At 37.8% G+C, this 19,385-nt stretch overlaps 1 protein-coding gene across 2 annotated transcripts in view; it reads right to left on the bottom strand.

Moving 5' to 3' along the window:
• Positions 1 to 19,385, bottom strand: part of nrg2b (neuregulin 2b) — a 71,732-nt gene that overhangs the window by 16,649 nt on the left and 35,698 nt on the right. Inside the window, exons 3-7 of one of the 2 annotated variants that reach the window (XM_028459976.1) lie at positions 18,613 to 18,775; positions 14,755 to 14,873; positions 14,497 to 14,617; positions 3,482 to 3,540; positions 582 to 605 (exon numbers count right to left, since the gene is read on the bottom strand). In XM_028459976.1, coding sequence (XP_028315777.1) covers positions 582 to 605; positions 3,482 to 3,540; positions 14,497 to 14,617; positions 14,755 to 14,873; positions 18,613 to 18,775 — 486 coding nt within the window. The remainder of the gene's footprint in view (positions 1 to 581; positions 606 to 3,481; positions 3,541 to 14,496; positions 14,618 to 14,754; positions 14,874 to 18,612; positions 18,776 to 19,385) is intronic. The other variant, XM_028459977.1, reaches the window with a different exon arrangement.

Below are 19,385 nucleotides of genomic sequence, written 5' to 3'. Positions count from 1 at the left end.
ATTCAGAAAGCCTGATCAAATTGGGAAGGCGAGCTCATGGGCAAAAATAGGGACAAATGTGATTTACAAGGTGAGCTCTCCTCTTTGACACTACTTCTATCAGGGGTCAAATATAAATAGTGACAGATTATGTGATTATCTAATCAGGCCTTTCATTCACTTTAGGCAATGCCTTGCTAAATTCTTGGGTTTTGAGATGCTGCTCGAGCATAAATGGACATGCAGAAGCTCAGAGGAAGAGCCAAGCACATGTTTTCCTAAGAGTGAAACCTCCTTAAATAAGGAAAATGCAGCTCTGATATGATAAAAACACAACTATGATTTGAATCAACATTGTGTTTCACTATAAGTTTAATTTCTGTTTTCCCTTGAGCTTTGTTAAAATTAGAAGTGTGCATGCAAAGAAGGGATGTTAGGTGTCTTAAAACCAGGTTATTGGGCAAGAGAAAAAGGAGGGACAGGTTGAGAGGGACCCAACTGTTGGTTTTAAAAAGATGATGGCACAATAATGTGTGACTGTGAGAGGATTTTGGCAAACCCTTTAAGCACAGCAAAAAAAATGAACGATAGTGGTTCCATACCCTTAAATTTAATTCTGAGAAGGTCTGCCAGCGCAGAAAGTTGTCGTGGTCAAAAGAAAGAGACAGATAGGGTCAGGATCGATGTCCACTTGGGAGCAGATATGTTATGTCCTTGTCCTGCATACGCTGAACCATGGTAATGATAAACAGTGTTGTCCGTCTTATTCAAAGACAACAGCCTCAGCTCTGTGACCCCCCCCCCTCCCCACACAACAAAATGATAGGATTATCAAAAAGACGAAAAGTAACGGAACCAACAAATATTCCAAAGTGAAGGGACAAAAGACAGAGAAACCAGCATGCAGGAGAAGGCGTGCAGAAACAGAGAAGGACGGACAAACACAGCAAGACAAGAAGCCACATCACTTACTGCTATATTTACTAGATCTCATTTCTGTAGTAAAGCAACAGTAGACAGACACAAAAACCAAATAAAAGGACAAAAACAACAAAAAACAGATGCAGAAAAAAGCAAAAGTGAAAAAAGCAGTGAGTTATTCTCAACATAAAAACACTGTACAGTCTATGAGGCTGGCACAGCAAAATGGGGGGTGGGCGCTGTAACTCATTTGATTAATGACAGTTGAGTGCCTCTACCTTGATTACAGCATAGCTCATGTGTAGCACTACTATACTACTACTACTACTAATGCTGTGTACATCAAAATTACTTCCCAGCATTCCTAAGTTCCTTGGCTTTGCATGCATTAGCGCTCATGAAGAGAGGAACTGCGGCGCAGCCAGTCCCCTCCTCTTACCAACCGTAGCTACTTTTCTTACACAGTGCTTTATGTTAGCATCAGGTCAACATAGATTCTGAATCACACACTAGGGATTCATCCATACATGAAAATGCAAAAATAAAAGCATAGCATCACACAGACGAATCCCAGCATGGAGACAGGGCTTAATGACGGGGTCCAGAACAGGCAGTCAACCAACATACAATGTGATACCTCAGGCTGTAAAATCCTTTCATTTTAAGAAACAGCAAAAAGAGGAGTCACCCCTCTTTTGATCTCAATGTGACTGCATGGACATAATACCTTTTCAATTCAAGGAATATCAATATAAATCTAAATCTACAATTCCTTGAATTATTTAGTTTTTTTAACTCATTTATCTGGAAATCAAAACCGATTAGGACTATAGTGTCAAATAATTACAGTCCATGCAATTACATCAGAGTGACAAAAACATCCCATTTGCCATCATACCATTTAAAGGAACAGTTGAACATTTTGGGAATACATGAATTTGATTTAATAACATTGAATTATGCAAACAGCTCTTGTTTTAATAAATCATGAACTCCGCTGACTGTGGAGCTGAACAGTGTGAATTAAACCTATGGAGCGCAGGTTCATGTAACAGTAATCATCACCTTTTTCACTATTTGAGAAATTCAAAGTAATATAATAATATTTAATTACTGACATATGGGTAACATGTAATTAGCTACTGATAAAGCCTTGAAGAATTAATAACAAACTTTTTTATTACTACTAAAGTTAATGTTAGATCTACACATAACCAGGCTATGTTATTCTACACAAATATAAGCTAAACAAGCTAATAAAAAATCATTTTCTTTTGCTACATCACACATCATTTGGTATTTTTGGAGCAGCGTCACATAATATATACTTTTACATTTTGGATGTTGCCTTTATCTTGTTTTTAATGATCAGTCGATACATGACTGCAGAAATCACATGGTGAACAGAGATGCAGCCCATCCACGCAGACTGTCTTTTCCTGAAAAAGCAGTAAACCTTCAATTACTGAAGTCAAGGCACATAAGCGGCCTTTTAACTGGTGGTAATGAAATTTTCCCAAAATGTCAAACTGATCTTTTATTTTAATACCATTGTAAAAAACAAATGTAACAATCTGTGCTCGCATCACAAGAAAAACACCATCAAGCCATTTTTAGCCAGATGCCAAAAAAAAAACCAAGATGATCCATGGATGTTCCGAGTGATTCCAGCCAGATCTCACATTTACCTCAAAAGGTTTAGTGCAGGCCAGATTACAGTAATGTGATATCACAAGACACAGTTCAAGAGGATCGATATGTGAGCAAAGCTGACCCTTGGTTAAGATTGATGCTTTTAGATCTCATTACCTGGGGGAAAAGGTTAAGCATATTCTCCCTCCAAGTCGCATTCATTTGACAAATTGTTTGGATTCGAGGTGCACTGTCTCTTTTGGTAATGACTGGCAGTCGCTCACAACAGTCAGAATGGCTTACAAAGTAAATTTAAAACATTAAATTTTCCATCTTAACTTGAAATAGTAAAATCAATGAAATAAGTTTTTCAATTAAATAGTTACACAACCCACACAATAGCACCTTCTGTTTGGATAAAGGTGTCTTGGTTATTTAATGAACAATTTTTCATTGCTGGAAAACAAAGCTGTACCAATGGATCATCGAGAACATAACATAGCAATTCAATGAATTCAACAAAAAAAAAACAAAAAAAAACAACAACTTCCAACTCCTGTTTGTCTTTCTGTGCTAAGTCTCCGTCTCCTCTGTTTCCTCTCTGGGTGAAGACGTAGCAGCATTAATTCCATGCTGACTTGCAGAACAACAGTAGACATAATGCAATGAGTTTTTCATTGATGCAAATACTGCTGAGGATTAAAATCCTAATAGCTTTTGTGGTTTTCGAAGCTCATACAGGAATGCAAACGTTTGTGATGCAGATTACAAAAAAAAAAATCTAAATTAGTTGCTTCCAGTTATTGGAGGAGCACCACAGAGGAACCAGGGGAGACAGGGAGAGGAAGGGGTGGACACACATACACACACGGTGCTCCCCATCCAACCCCTCTGATGTAGCATGCAGCATCTTAGTGAGAATAAGACAGACAAGAGCAAATGGACATACTGTAGAAACCATCCATGACGGAGTTTTGACACTGGTCCCCCGTATAGTCATTGGGACACCTGATGAAGGGAAACAAGACACAGAGGGGAGGAGCAGGTAAAAGGAGGGTGGGTAAAGATACAGAAGGAGAGGAGAGGAAAAAACAGGAGGAAAGAGGAGGAGAAATACATATCGACGGACAGATAAGAAAGGAGGAGAAAGGAGGGGAGGAGGGAGACATAAAAGAGCAGAGAAATGAGGGATTAGAAACAGCACAATCTACAAACTACAGAAAGAGAGCGAGAGAGAGATGGACTGCAGAGTGTGACTTCATTCACATCAATGTGACGTCACGGCTGCAGCTCAGACATCATCACAGTCATGTGGGTCATGTGATGCTGGAACAGTATGAACGCGGTGTCAAACAGACAGTTGTTACCCTCTGGGCCACATTCCCGTTGATAGGAAGAATAAACACACACACACACACACACACACACATTCCTAGTCAACTGTAACAGTAGTTCATTTGCAGTGCAAAAAGACATACATTTAATAAATAAAAACAGGGACTTCAGTGACTAATGTTGATAGTTGGGAAATGGCACTATTGAGGGCAACTATTAGTGGACATCAACACAAGTGGGTGACGATGCTGAAACGCATTTATTTTTCATTATTTTTTTTATTACAAATAAACAATATGGTAGGTTAAACCTAGATTTTCTTTTTAAGCTATTAGATTGTATCTAATTTTATTCCACATGGTTTCTCAAGCTAATTGCGCAATTCAATTTTCCTTAAATATCTATATTAATATTCTAACCCGAGATTAAACATTTTGTCCAAGTTTTTGTTTAACTTTCTTTTTTTTAATTTTTTAATTAAAAAGACAATGATGTCGAGGTTAAATCCCACAGATGTATCTTTGAGCTTTTAACTTGTCACAGTCTTCTTATAGAGAAAGCCATCTCACATTAATCTACTTCCCAGAATGATGGGAAGTAGTGTGCGCGTGTGCCTCTGCGTGTGTGTGGGTGTGTGTCTGAGCTATGTGTGTGTGTGGGTGGAACTAGGAATTCTCTCTGCCGTCAACCTGGATTTTCAGGCTGGAGTTTCATTGATACACAGACTTGTGAAATGGCGCAGCGAGTTTCAGAGAAAAAGGTTCTTCTGTCCCATCTGTCTGGACCCCTGAAGCAGTCAGTGACCATTCCCTGCGGACACAGCTACTGCAGGACGTGTATCAGCAGCTGCTGGGATAGAAAGCAGGAAAACGTGTGCCAACACTGTCTCACTCCCAACTCGTCACATATTGACGATCGGTCAGGACCCCTTAGCGTCAGTATTCGATGCACAGGGTACTCCTTTGGTGTTCATTTTCAACGCCGAGGATCCGTAGATGCTTTTCAACGAGCTGACGTCAGGTCACGTGACTGCTGACTCTTAAATAAAAAACAATGGCGGAAATCTTGTATATTTTATTGGCAAACTGTCTTATTTCAAGATAGATTGTGGCTTTAGAATTGTTTTGATGATATTTCTAATGACAAACCTACCCTTAACTTTCATGCTATGGAATCAGGTTATGTAAACGACGACAACCTAAAGACGCCAAAAAAGTCAAACAAAAAGCATATTAATATCTATTCACGATGTAATTATTTTCTTGCTTTGTTTTTTCATTATCATCATTGATTTTTATTCCTTCTCATTTGAATGTGTTTTTAAGTATGAAGATACATGAGGTCATGTGACCACCTGTTTGTCCCGTTTGTGATGGGAAACCATAGTGCTATATATTAAGAAAGCTTGTGGCTTTAGCTTTGCTTAACTTATATAGTATCCATTCGATTTATGTATAGGATCCGTAGTTTTTTGTTTCAGCAATATTAATAGGCTTTTTGTTTGACTTTTTTTGGCGTCCATAGGTTGTCATACCAACCACAGAAAAATGTCCGTTGTAACGAAAAACTACAGATCGTTTACATAAACTGATTGCATGAAAGTTAAGGGTAGGTTTGTCACTAGAAATGTCATCAAAACAATTCTAAAGCCATAATCTTTCTTGAAATAAGGCAATTTGCCACTAAAATATACAAGATTTTCGCCATTGTTTTTCATTGAGGAGTCAGCGGTGATGTGACCTGACGTCAACCCGTTATAAAGCATCTTTGGACTCTCAGCGTTGAAAATGAACGCCAAAGGGGCACCCTGTGCATCAAACACTGACGCTAAGCGGTCCTGCCCAATCGTCAATATACGAAGAGTCGGGGATGAGACTGTGTTGCGTGTGCAGCTGTCTGCTGTGCAGACAGACATTTGCACCGAGGCCAATCCTGATGAAAAACACAGTGCTTGCAGAGTTAGTGGTGGAGATGAACCCAGTTCCAACTGCAGCAGAAAGAGCTGAAAGGCAGAGATAGCTGCAGGATAGTCAAGCTGAGATCCAGAAGAACATCCAGGACAGAGAGAAAGACATGGAGCTGCTTGGAAATCAGCTGAAGAGCATCCAGCTCTCTGCTAATCGGACATTGGAGCAAAGCGAGCAGATCCTCACTGAGCTGATCCGTCTCCTCCACAGAAGAAGCTCTGAGCTGGAGAAAGAGGTCCGATCCAAGCAGCAGTTTGAAATGAGTGAAATCCGAGGAGTTCAGGAGAAACTGGAGCAGGAGATCAGTGAGCTAAAGAAGAGGGGCAAAGAGCTGTAGCAGCTCTTCCAAACTGTGGATCACATCCAGCTTGTTCAACGCTACAAGCTCCCAGTCAGCGCTCAGTGTGTCCATGCACTCCCCCTTCGTCCTCACTGCTGCTGACAGATGCTTCCAGGAGGTACTACTGTGTCAAAGCTGAGAGATCATTTCCACAACATCCTGATGGACAACTTAACCAAAGCCTGTGGGACTCTGGAGCCCACGAGCAGAGCTGAATTCTTACAGTATTCACAGGAAATCACTCTGGATCCAAACACAGCTCACAGACGGCTTAGATTATCAGAAGGAAACAGAAAGTAGCAGTTATGCTAATAAAACAACATCAACCTCGTCCTCCAGAGAGGTTTACTGTGAAACCACAGGTCCTGAGCAGAGAGAGTCAGACTGGACGTTGTTACTGGGAGGTAGAGTGCAGAGGGAGGGGCATTCATGTCGCTGTTGCATACAGGAGCATCAGCAGAGATGGGAGTATAGTGGATATGTTTGGAGTGAGTGACAAATCATGGACATTATTCTGTCATCAAAACAAGTGTGCATTTTTTCACAATAAACAAAATCTACACTACTGTCGGAGGTCACACATCAGGTACTCTGAGCTTCCACAACGTCTGTGACACAATGACACTCCTCTGCAGAGTCCAGACCACCTTCACTGAACCCCTTTATGCTGGATTTGCTGTTAATCATATAGGAGGAAGTGCTGAGCTTTGCAAACTGTAACACACAGGTGTTGGTTCTACAAATCTGTTGAACTCTTGTCAGACTGTTTTTTAGGTTTCTAATGCATAAAAAAATGCTCCTCAGTTTATTCACCGGCTTCTGTTTGTGACTGTTTGAAAACATCCACACGTGATCAATAACGGAAGAAATGCACTGCTGTTCTTGACTTGAACATACCTGAGCATCAGATAAGTTGAAAACTGTAACTTCAGTTATGTACCTGTGTGTTCTTACTCTGCTATTGCAAAGTACTGTAATCCAAGGTAGTTTCTCAGGGAACTGCTTATCTCCAATGGTGATGGGAGGGCCTGGAACGGGGCGTGGCTGGGCGGACACTTCCCCTTAGCCTCTTGCATAGACATGGAAGTGTCTCAGTGACAGCTAGTCCCTGTCCAGCAGGGAGAGTGGGAAATGTGGCTTACTTAGAGTGTTTGCGTCCCTCTGAACTTTTCTGCTGAGGATTTTGTCACCGACACCAAAACTGGATAAATCATGGTCATCATCCAGGTGTGGTCGTATATGTGCACATATCTTACTTATCTCATCTGATTACAATATAGTATATTTGTTAAATGTAAATAATATCATTATTAGGTTGTATTTGTTGAAATGAGAAGGCATTGTGTGAGGTGGAGGAGTGACTCCTTCAATGAATTAATTAAAAAAATACAAAAAGCAAATATTAGGAAAATATACAAAACATAGTGTTACTTTGCTACTAAAACTACGTGTAAATTAACAGTAACTCTGTTCATATGACATTTCCATCTTTAGGAAAGTTTAGTGTTTACTTTTGCAGCTTTTGTTTGAAAGTGCATAACTATAATGATTACAGACCCCTACATGTATTCATTAAATTGAGTCAGTATTGTTTAGTATATAAGTCGGAACTCGACTGATTGTTTTGTTCAGATCGGGCAGGGAAATCCATCACTAAATTGATACAACACAATGCAAATGTGGACGTTTATGCATTGATTCTCATCTGATTATAATATAGAATACTTGTCAAATGTACATATTAGTATTATTATGTTGTATTTGTTGAAATGAGAAGGCTTCCATCTTTAGGAAAGTTAATAGCTCTTCATAATACAGCCCGTGTCTTACCGGGGAACTCCTACCGGGGAACTCCTACCGGGGAACTCCTACCGGGGAACTCCTACCGGGGAACTCCTACCGGGGAACTCCTACCGGGGAACTCCTACCGGGGAACTCCCGCTGTCTTACCGGGAAACTTCAGGTGTATAACAGGAGAACTTCTGCTGTATTACCAAGAATCTTCAGGTGTATTACAAGGGAACTCCCGTTGTATTACCGGGGAACTTCAGGTGTATTATGGGGGAACTTCTGCTGTATTACCGGGGATCTTCAAGTGTATTACGAGGGAACTTCTGCTGTCTTACCAGAGAACTTCAGGTGTATTACAGGAGAACTTCTGCTGTCTTACAGGGGAACTTTAGGTGTATTGCGGTGAAACTTCTGATGTTTTACCATTAAGACAGCAGGAGTTACCCCGCTATAGACCTGAAGTTCCCCGGTAAGACAGTGGGAGGTCCCTGGTAAGACACGAACTGTGTTATAAAGTGCTACCGAAAACTTTCGTGTTTACTTTTGCTGCTTTTGTTTGGAAGTGCTTAACTATAATGATTACAGACCCCTACATGTATTCATTAAATTGATACAGCATTGTTTAGTTTGGAAGTCTGAACTCGACTGATTGTGTTTTAAAAACAGCAATTCATTCTGTATATAATTGTTCAGATCGGGCAGGGAAATCCATCACTAAATTGATACAAAATGATGCAAATGCAGATGATTATGCATCAATTTAGGCTTAACGACAGATCATATTTACTTAAAACTCTTGTCACGACAGCACATAGAAATATAACTCTATGTAACTTTACATAAGTTCATAGGTTCCTTTGACTCCATTACCCAACACTTAACCTCATGTCTATATGTGAGATCAAAAGATGGGTGCAAAGAAGCCTCATTTCTCACTCGTACAATATTATTCTACATATAAAACTGACACCAGGATACAAGATGTGATTATGGGATATTTGTTTTTTTTTTTTTTTTACTTAAGTTGCTCACTTTGAGAAATCTGGGGTAAATTTTAAGTTAGTACTTCACTTCAGTGTTTCCACTGAAGCTGGTGAAGTCTTGCTCTAGTCAAGCAACTGTCAGGCAAGAGCTCAGCTGTAGATTTTCATTTGAGTGCCGCGTGTTTGTTTGAAACCATCCTGACAGACTGGAGGCATGCAGGAAAAAAAGTTAAAACTCCTCAAACTGAGCTGCTCTACAATGTGATGAAAATAAAAGCAGTCGAGAGAGAGAGAGAGAGAGAGAGAGAGAGAGAGAGAGAGAGAGAGAGACGAATCTTTCTAGTAAGGTGTGTGAGCGTGAAAACGTTTGCAATAGGTCTGGAGGATAAATAACAGCATCAGTTTGTGCAGCTGCAGATTGTGGCGTTTTGTTTCTGGATGGCTAGTAAGCTGTCAGCCTTATAACAGGCTGAATGTGATCCATATTCTGCTATCAACGTCAAACTCACTGCACTGAAACTAACAAGTAGACTCTTACTACATCGCACGCAGAGAAGGACACTTGATATATTTCTATTTTTGCTATTACTGCAGCTAAGTGTGCGTTTTATCTCTTACTCCTTAGTTCCATTGTTTTAATGGCATCCTTAAGAAAATAAAACATCTATTCAAAGGGCATCTTTAATATCGGAAATCTCTTGAATCATGTGTCATAAGAAGTGTCACGGCTTCCACCTATCCACTCCCAATTAATCTAAGGTTTATAATGCTGTAATTGAACATAGATCATCTTTTACTGCAGTCAGATGAAGACGGCGAGCCATGTTCCGGTAAATCTGATCCGAGTGCAGTGCACATTACACTGCAGATAAATCACAACAATTGGTCACACTTTTATGATATTATAGGCGTGGTCCCCTAACGGTCATTAAATGATAACAGAAGCTCTCTGGCCATTTCACACAGCTTTGGCATTAGCACGCTGTTTTTTAAAAAAAATTTAATTACGGTCATTTGATATGAACTTTTAGTCAAACAACCTAGTCCTACAAATGCAGGGTCCACGTTACTGACAGAGCATCCTTTCCCCTATTTCTCAACCACTAAAGAGACAACTTTCATTTTGAATCAATTACAGCAAAAACCCTCAGCAGAGCTCACTCAGCAATTTCCCACAGAGATATAAATAGAGCAGAAAGGGGGAGGGGGAGGGGTTGGGAGACACCCGGTCCAGGAGTAAATCTATGCTGGCAAAGCTTTTTTCAGTGTATCATCTACAGTACATATTTTTTTCTTCATCTCTGTGCATTTTCTAGTCCCCCTCTGTGTTTTTTTTCTTCCACCTCTGTGGGTTTTTCCTTACCTTTCAACCCCACCCTGAACCCTTTGGTTCTTTAGACGTGAGAAAACTAAAACACCTTTTGTTTAGGTCAGTGGTTGCCAATCTATTTTGTCCCGTGTACCCTCCTTCACATTTTAGGCAAATCATGTGTACCCCCTCTTCATATCATAAGTATCCTCTCCATAATTTCATATTATTTTTCATTTGTGGAACAGCGGGCTCTACTAAAACCCTACATGTGTGTAGAATATTGGTTTCCTAAGTCTTAAACTACACATTCAAAACAATGAATGTACAGTAATTGTATGTATGTATGTATGTAATGTACAAATTTTATTTGATTACTTCAATAGTAAGTAAATAAGGTCTCCTCTGTAAAATGTAGCTAATTATTGTCTCCTATTGTCAGAAATGTGATGAAATGGTCTCTACAGCATAAAACAATCCTGTTTCACTAAAAAAAAATATATAGTATTTTATTGAGCAATAGTACTGTTAGTTTGTAGTGAATTTGTCCAATAAATAGCCTAAAAAGGAACTCTGAACATTTCCTGATTATTTTTAAATTAATTGTTAATTACCCCCTTGCAATGTGCTTCTGTACCCCTAGGGGTAAACGTACCCCTGTTTGGGAACCACTGGTTTAGGTGAATGAAAAACAATCCCTCATTAAATGAGTTGTATTCATAAATTACATACACATACACAATGCTTAATGTCTTTAAGCATAGTTCAAACACAAAATCACAGTCTTTGTAGGATAATCAAGATTAAAATACAGGTTTAATATAAACTTGGAATTCCATTGTGCTTTACCAATAAAGCTTTAATGATTCAAGGAGACACCATGGAGAATGTTTGCGTGCACTCATCCTAACTTTAACCTCCACGCTGAGCTCCAGCCTGGATGCCTTTTATAAGCGCTGTCCTCCACTTAAACCTACTCGCTGGACTCTGCAGTACGGCATTACAGTATACCCTTCAGGGAAAAAAGAGATTATTGGTTTCTCTGGTTGGACACAAAAGAGCTGGAAAATACCTCTTTGAATTTTAGTGATATTAACAGAGCAGATACCACACAGAAGAGTTAGCAGGTATGTGCGTGGAGTGTGTGGGAGAGACGGCGTGTGAGGGCCGACATATTGGAGATGAACTAGCAGAGGAGGGAATGGACAGCAGTCTTTTCTACACGCTGTTATCCTTTGGTCCAAACAGACCAATAATAGAATGGCAAATCTGCACATGTACAGTAACTCCTGTTAAATCTCAGGCAGTGCGCAACATGCTTTGCTTTGCACTGACACCGTCTTTAAATATGCAGTGTGCTGCATGTAGCAAAATCATGCACACAAGGCTGCGCGATCCCGCATGCAGCTCATAACAACTATATAAACCCCCTCAAACGAAGTTTCCTGCTTGTCAGCACCATTAAAAAGCGTCTGATTTATCCTTCAGCAATGACCAGAAGGTGTATGAGATGAGAGATAGGGAGAGACCGAGCTGAGGGGAGGAAACATGCAGTGAAAATGAAAATTAGAAAGAAACTAAGTGCAGAGTTAAAAGAGACTTGCAGATGTGAGAATGAGCTTCTAGCAGAAATATTGTAGGCGAAGCGCAGGACAACAAAGCTTTTGATCATAGCATGACCGTGCACACGATCTGTTGTTGACACAATCATCGCAAGTGTTTGTTTGTTTCTACAAACTGACCCGGTATGCACGGCATGCTGGAACAGAATTTTAACAAGCTTCATATGAGGGAATACATTATTCACGCAGTGGAAACCCAAGGCTTCATTGTGGCTTTGGTTGTATCACATTTATTGTTGTAAAAAACGACCCCAAAAAATTTGCAAATAACATGAAGTCCTCATGTAAAGTAATAAAAAATGCTGATTTCTAACATCTGATGATGTACACGTTGCCATGAAGCTGAATATGAGTTTTTTCTCCAGAATTATAATTAAATTACAATAACACTTAAGAATACACGCTACTTTGCACCTCCTGAGTAATTAAAAATAGCATCGTTTAATGACTTTCTTTCACTGACTGTACACACTGAACTTATTTTCATTCAAAAATGTGTCACCTGATTCTACATGAGACTATTCATGACAATTTAGCACGATCAGTGGTTAGAAAATGCAAAGACACATTGAATGTACTTAAAAACACCTTGGTGAGATCAGTTTAATTAATGTGAATTTGAGTAATTTGAGAAAGAGTGTACACATAGCATGTAGGTTAAAGGTGTTAGAGATTGTCAAGGCTGATTTTAAGATGCTAGTCGTAGGCCTACTATTTGCTTATCAGTCGACATCCACTGTTGGTCATTGTGTCGAAAATAATTACATAATCCTAAAATAAATATTGTGCATCTTATTCAACTTAATATGTGAACATTGTAGATATAAGAACAAACTAGTTATAAGAAGTGTAATAAATGACCTAGTCAGAGTTTCCTTTTTTCTCAGTTATATATTTATAATAAACAAACTATATCTCACAAAAAGTGCAATCACATAAAATGTCGGCGCATATTTGGTATGCTTGCTGCTTTAGTTTTCAAAAGACACACAGACGTCACAAAGAAGCTCTGATGAAATAAGCCTGACATGAAGCTACGGTTTAAAGTATCTAAATTTACCATTTTCAGTAGACTCAAAAATGCTTAACGTGGTTTAAAAACAGCTTAATTATCATGTGTTTACTCTGCGTTGTGCACAATGTCATCATACGGGATGAGTCGGTAGAGAGGACAAGACCAGATCATGCAATTATAACATGTCTGATGGTAAAATTTGAATTCATACAAGTCAGCTTCGGTAAAACAACAGATGGGTGATGTAATTGGTCAATATTAGCCATAAAATGTAATATCGATCTACATCAGTAGCAGTTTTTCCACAGATATTTAAAAAATGATATGTGCTGTTGTTTGAGACAACATAATGAAAACAAATATGGCACTTTTTCCATTAATGAAGATGAATAAATCTTTTTTTGGAATATATCAAGTGGAGCATCACATTAAAAGTAGGCTTGACCTGTTATTTCTATGAATATATATTGTGTAATCTAAAATTAGGTTTGGGGGAGGTCTGTATTTATATCGGTAAATATTAAAAATTTAGTGTTGAACAATATCGGTATATTGGATATGGATAAAAAAGCTGATAGCAAACTTTTCTAAAAAAAAAACTAAATCAGAGTAAAAATCATGTATAATTACACAGTTGAATTGATCTACCAGTCCTGCACCTCGACTGTATCTATCACTTTAAATGTGCTGTCTAGTAGTTTGGCCATTTTATGTTCAATGACATCATTTACAGTAGCTGTGGAGAACCATGGTATATATTTGAATTTGTATGGTTTCTCATATCACAGACAAACGTCACTCCCCCTTGTCTTGTGTACCCCTTGATCCTTTTTGTCATACCATGAGTACCCCCTCACTCATACGTGTTCAAGATTGTCCAAAAATAGAACATAACACAACTGAATATTCAACACAAGTCATTTTATTTCATCTTCTTAATTTGAACAACTAATATTCAGGCATAATTAATTAAATTTAAACATAAATTTATGTTGCCTTCAAGGCAATAAAAATTATAAATACAAGAAATAATATTATAGTAAATGTATTATTAATACTAATATATTATGATTATATTGTTATTAAAGAAAAATAAAGTTGAAATTAGAAAAAATAAGAATAAACAAAAATAATAAGTAATATAAATAAATACAAAACAAATAATTAACCTGCCTGTATTATATATAATTTTTATGACATTTACTACAAAAGAAGCTTCTTTGAATATGTCCCCTTTAAACAGGCTTTTAAACTTTAAAAACAAGTCATTGCGCAGTGACAAATAAAGCTATTCATTCATTCATTCATTCATTCAAAGCAACCTTTTTTGGGCCAAAATGAACAAAGCTTTGAAGCCATGATGTGTGAACGCACGAATGTAGCCTTCATCAGACTGTGGAAAAGTGCCAGGAATGATGGCGGTACACAATGATTCGTTGGTTGGCAGGAGAGGATACTGCTAACCGTGAACTAACACACTGCTAACAGACAAGAATCCAAAGAGAGAGAGGGACGAAAAGTGAGCGGAAAGACAGGAGGAGGATTCACATCGTGATGGAAGAGGGCATGAAGGGGGCGGAGCCGAGTGTCAGTCACACTTACTTGCAGGTCAGCTGGTTAATACCATGTAAGAAGTAACAGTCTCCTCCATTGACGCAGTAGGCCTTCTCTGAGTCATTGCAGCGCCTAGCATGACTCACTCCTGGAGATGGGGTGGTGGTGGCTTTCAAAGACACATTGACAGAAACAAAGAACAGTGTTAAATCTTGTTCCAGAAAGCAAGAACATCTTAGTACTTCATGTCATGTTGTAACATTATCTGTCCACCTTACAAATCCATTAAAACGTGTCATTGCTCACAGATCAGCACGCTGATTAAACTGGTGGCGTTTTCCTGTCCTAGTGAGTTTTCAACTACACACGTGTAGTTGCCCGAGTCTCCCATACGCACACGACTGATCTGCACCTTGGAGTTTTTTCTTCAGAAATGGAAAGAAGAGAGAAGCAGTGACAGAAAAAGACACATCATAAGCTGTTAAAAATATATATGAGAAAAATCTCATCGGCTCATGATTAAAGGGTGTTTTTAGGGTAAATTGGAAAGTTTGGTTATTTTGCTTAGCCCTAACTTAATCTAAGGCTGTGTTCAAAATCGCATACTAACACTACACACTCAATGAGTATATACTGTCTACTACGGGTGTTTATTGCCTGGCATCTGGCGATACATAGGTCACAATACGATACAGTATATCCCGATATTAAAGTATAAGGCGATTATTGCGATTTTTTAAATTTTATTTTATATATTACTTAAGAAATAATTAATCTGTAAATTTGTACACCTTCATGAGAACATTATGTATGAAATATATTTTAATGGCATATTTTACACTCAAAACATTGGCTTTAACATGCCATGTGCAAACAACTTAAAATAAAAAAATAACATACAATCTGCCTATGGCTTTTAAATCAACTTTGACTTTAGTGCAACTTAACTGAGGTATATGCCTAGAACAACAAAAAAATGCAGAAAGTTGTTCTTTCTATTTAAATTTTATTGAAAAAACACAAGCTAGTCAACATTCCCAGGTTTCAGTGCACTTCTTTGTGCAGTTACAATGTCACCTGCAGTGGAAAAGACTTTCCTGGTTAAATAAAGATAAAAAAAAATAAAAAATTATTTAAATTTTTTTTTTTTTAAATCGATATGGATGCATTTTCAATCGATCCGAGAATCGCGCGATGTAATATCATGATATATCACCAAATCGATAGTAGACACCCCTACTGTCTACTATTAGTGTGATTAGGATGATGACTGTTCCCAAGTATGCATTTCGAACCTGTAATGACAAAAACCTGAAGCACACTGATGCTAAATATCTGTTGATTGTCCACCTTTGAAAGTTCTGAAAACATTTTAAGCGAGAAAGTGATCAAGTAGAATATCAACATGTGGTCATTTGATCCATAAAACTCACAGAAACACATTTCATGCTGACATTTCAGAGATTTTCAGAGACCCGCCATTGAACTACTGACAAAACCTTTGGTTAACTTCAAAACAAGAGCCCTATTTATAAAAGTGTAAAAAAAAACTAATGGAAGACAAGAAGAGATGCTTTTGTTTTGAAACAAGAATGTTTATTTTTAGCTTGAAGCCAGTCTCAGGGCAGTTTTACGTTCCGCTCACAATGCATCATGGGGCATTTAAGTATGACTAGTGTGCCCACTGTGCATACTTTAAAAATGTCCCAACATAGTATATATCTGGGTATTTCTCGCGTACTCAATCTTCCCCTACTATATAATGTGAACGCACTAGGGATGTAACGATTAATCATAAGGCAGTTAAAAATCGATTCATAGGTATCACGGTTCACATCGATACTGTGAAAATTTAATCGCAGTATTTTTTTTAAACAGCAGAGGGCGCTATCCAGAAGTGTTGGCGGCAGGCAGAATCTGCTAATACTTTCTTTCTGGCCGCCTTCTACTCTTAAACATGTTCATAAATGATTCCTTACCCCTTTGGCACCGAAAGAATATATGTAATATTACGTGAATATCTGTAAAAGTCACGTTTTTCTATTAGCTCTGTCTGCTAGCGTAGCATCTCTTCTTCACTGCAAGATATCTGCATGCCAACCGACCACTGGGTTAACAGTGCCCTCTGCTGGTCCAAACAAATGTCTGATGCAAATACAGGGCAATTACTGTTTTTTTTTAAAATCCAATTGTTAAGGCACAAAATAAATTTTCAGTTACACTTTTAAAAAGAAAAAGAACTATTATGTAGTTTTGCATTGTTTACTATAGAACCAGAATTTAAATTAATAGGCTTCTTCATTCGTATTATTCCTTTATTTATTTCATTCAAGATTTATTTTTAGTTAAATTGCATTGTTTTGAATAGTTTATCAAGGGATTATTATTTGACAATGAAAAATAAAAGGAAAACAGTACAGTTTTTTATAGGTTTTTTTCCCAAAAAAAATAAAGGAATATTTTTCAGTCATCATTTGTCTACAGTCTCATTTTGTAAAATAAATCGTGAGAGAATCGTATCGTGAACCCAGTATCGTGAATTGAATCGTATCGGGAGTTGAGTGAATCATTACATCCCTAGAACGCACTACATACTCATTTTGACGTCAGACTTAGTATGAGTAGTACGTTAGTATGTGATTTTGAAAACAGCCTATAATTTAAATTCACTGCAATAAAATCCAGGAAGTGGCCAGAGAGCAACACTTAGCTTACAAAATAAGAGTAACAAAATAAAAGCTGGTGGAATAAAATTCAACCTGAAATCTGTGCTGTGGCCTAGTAATTTAGACATATTTACATTTAGACATCTCAAAAATAAATCTCCAATACTGTCAGAACCATTGGCAGTCTCACTAAAAACTGGAGAGCCCCAATCCTGCACTTTTTTATTTTTTATTTTTATTAGCTTCAGGCGTGTTGGAGCAGGTAGATCTCCAAAACATGCAGGATGGACGCACTTGAGGACCCCTACATCATTACACTGTAATTATTTAATATTGGGGCACAGTAGCGTGAACTAAAAAAATTACTTGGCTTTAGCTATTATCAGCAATATTTGTCTCGACAAGGTCGATCAAAGCCGAGGAATCTGTACTAATAACTGTTAAGAGTCGGCTTTATCTTTGTACGCCTCGGACAATCCACTATTAATCAACATTGATTTGCCTTTTTCCTTTACAGCAACCAAGAAGGTAATCAATGTGCTTTAGAAGCAAGTTAATAAGTCAAAATTCAATAAGAATGTGTAGAAAAAAAAACTGAGCAATAAAAAAAGGTAAATAAATAAAAACAGAAAATATTAAAGTTAGGTTTATCAAATGGTTTAAATAAAGGTTTACTTTAGAGGAAGTGGATACATTTAAGATGAACCTGAGTGTTTGTTTTTAGATCTTCAGACATCCAGTAAACGTTGTACCAAATAAGGAGGGCCTTTTTAAGAATAAACTCAAAACCTTAGATGAGAAAAGTTGTTGCAGTACTAGTCTCTATTATAATATTATTGAGTAAAATAAAACATGTCAAAAAAAGTATAATTAAAAAAATTATAAGCGATTAACAGACAGACAAACTGCACTGCTAATGTGTTATTATTGTATGAAGATCCTCTTTGCTGTGCTTTATGAATCAATGTGTCGTGATGCATACATTTTCTGACTATTTCTTTCATTTAAAAAAATGTTTAAATGCATAAAAATATATCATATATGTAGTACCTTAGTATATTTGCACTCACTTTGAATTTTCAACAGAAACCTTACTTATATGTAAATTATTCTGTTATTTAAAGTGTCAATATCATGTGGTGCGGTGCATGTTTGGCCACAACTGTTTCGAAAACATCTTTAAAAGTGTTTTCAGTGTTTTGCAGTATTTCTTTTGTTTTATTTCCATCATAATATTCATGTAAACTTTGTCTGATGATGCCCAGTTAAAGAAATATCATGTGGTGAAAATCCTTCATTGACCCTTATTTGGTCTTTTGGGCCTTAAGTGATTAAAGTTCAGCATTAGATGAACAAAATGACTACTAACCAATCAGTTTCCTTGGAAAATGACCCACCCTTTTTCTGAAGATGGTTTATATTGAGGTGAGAGAATTGTAAATTGCAGTTGTAGTTGCGACTGTTGTGTGCCAGCTTTAGGAGGAAGTAATTCACTCACTTGTTGGTTTTGATTTTAAGGTCTCTGCCTTTCTGTAGTTCCTGTCCATCTTTGTACCAGCGAAAAGAAGGACTGGGATTCCCCGATGCCTCGCACTTCAAGTATAGCTTGTCCCCTTTTAACAAGGACTGCCCTCGCATCGGCTGCAGCTTTGGAGCTGAGGCTGGACCCAGGCCGGGTGGGGCAGCAAAGAAGCAGTCAGAGAGAAACAGTGAGGGGGCGGGGCGAGAAAGAGAAAATCAAAGGATGCATTATTGAAATGAACTACAGCGTTCAATTAATTCACCAATTTTGTGTGTGTGTGTGTGTGTGTGTGTGTGTGTCCAAGTGGAGAAGTGTGAGTTAACATTAATGGCTTGAAAATTGAGAGACAAATTCTAAATGACACAAAACACACATTATTGTGCACATGTGTATCATGTGCATGGCCCATTTGAGAAACGTACAATAAACTTCATTAGCTTTAATGCATTTAAACATTCATCCATTGTACTTTCTAGATCACATTTGTCAAACTCAAGTCCCGAGGGCCAAATCTGGCCCTTTGGAACATCCACTTCAGCCCACAGTAGAAAGTAAAAAAAAGACAGAAAAAACATGAATTATAGTGTCAATTACCAAATAATTCAGTTGTAGATATCTCAGCACTTCTAAATACACTCATTCAATGAAATTCAACAATATTTGGAGGATCACAATTCCCCCATGCTTTTTATCACATCACTGCAATCATTTTAAATCTTAAATTGTTCAAATGACTCAATTTTACTGAA

The sequence above is a fragment of the Gouania willdenowi genome, chromosome 10 (assembly GCF_900634775.1).
Source record: "Gouania willdenowi chromosome 10, fGouWil2.1, whole genome shotgun sequence".
Classification (NCBI taxonomy): Eukaryota; Metazoa; Chordata; class Actinopteri; order Blenniiformes; family Gobiesocidae; genus Gouania; species Gouania willdenowi.
This window is presented reverse-complemented; position numbering and strand designations above follow the sequence as displayed.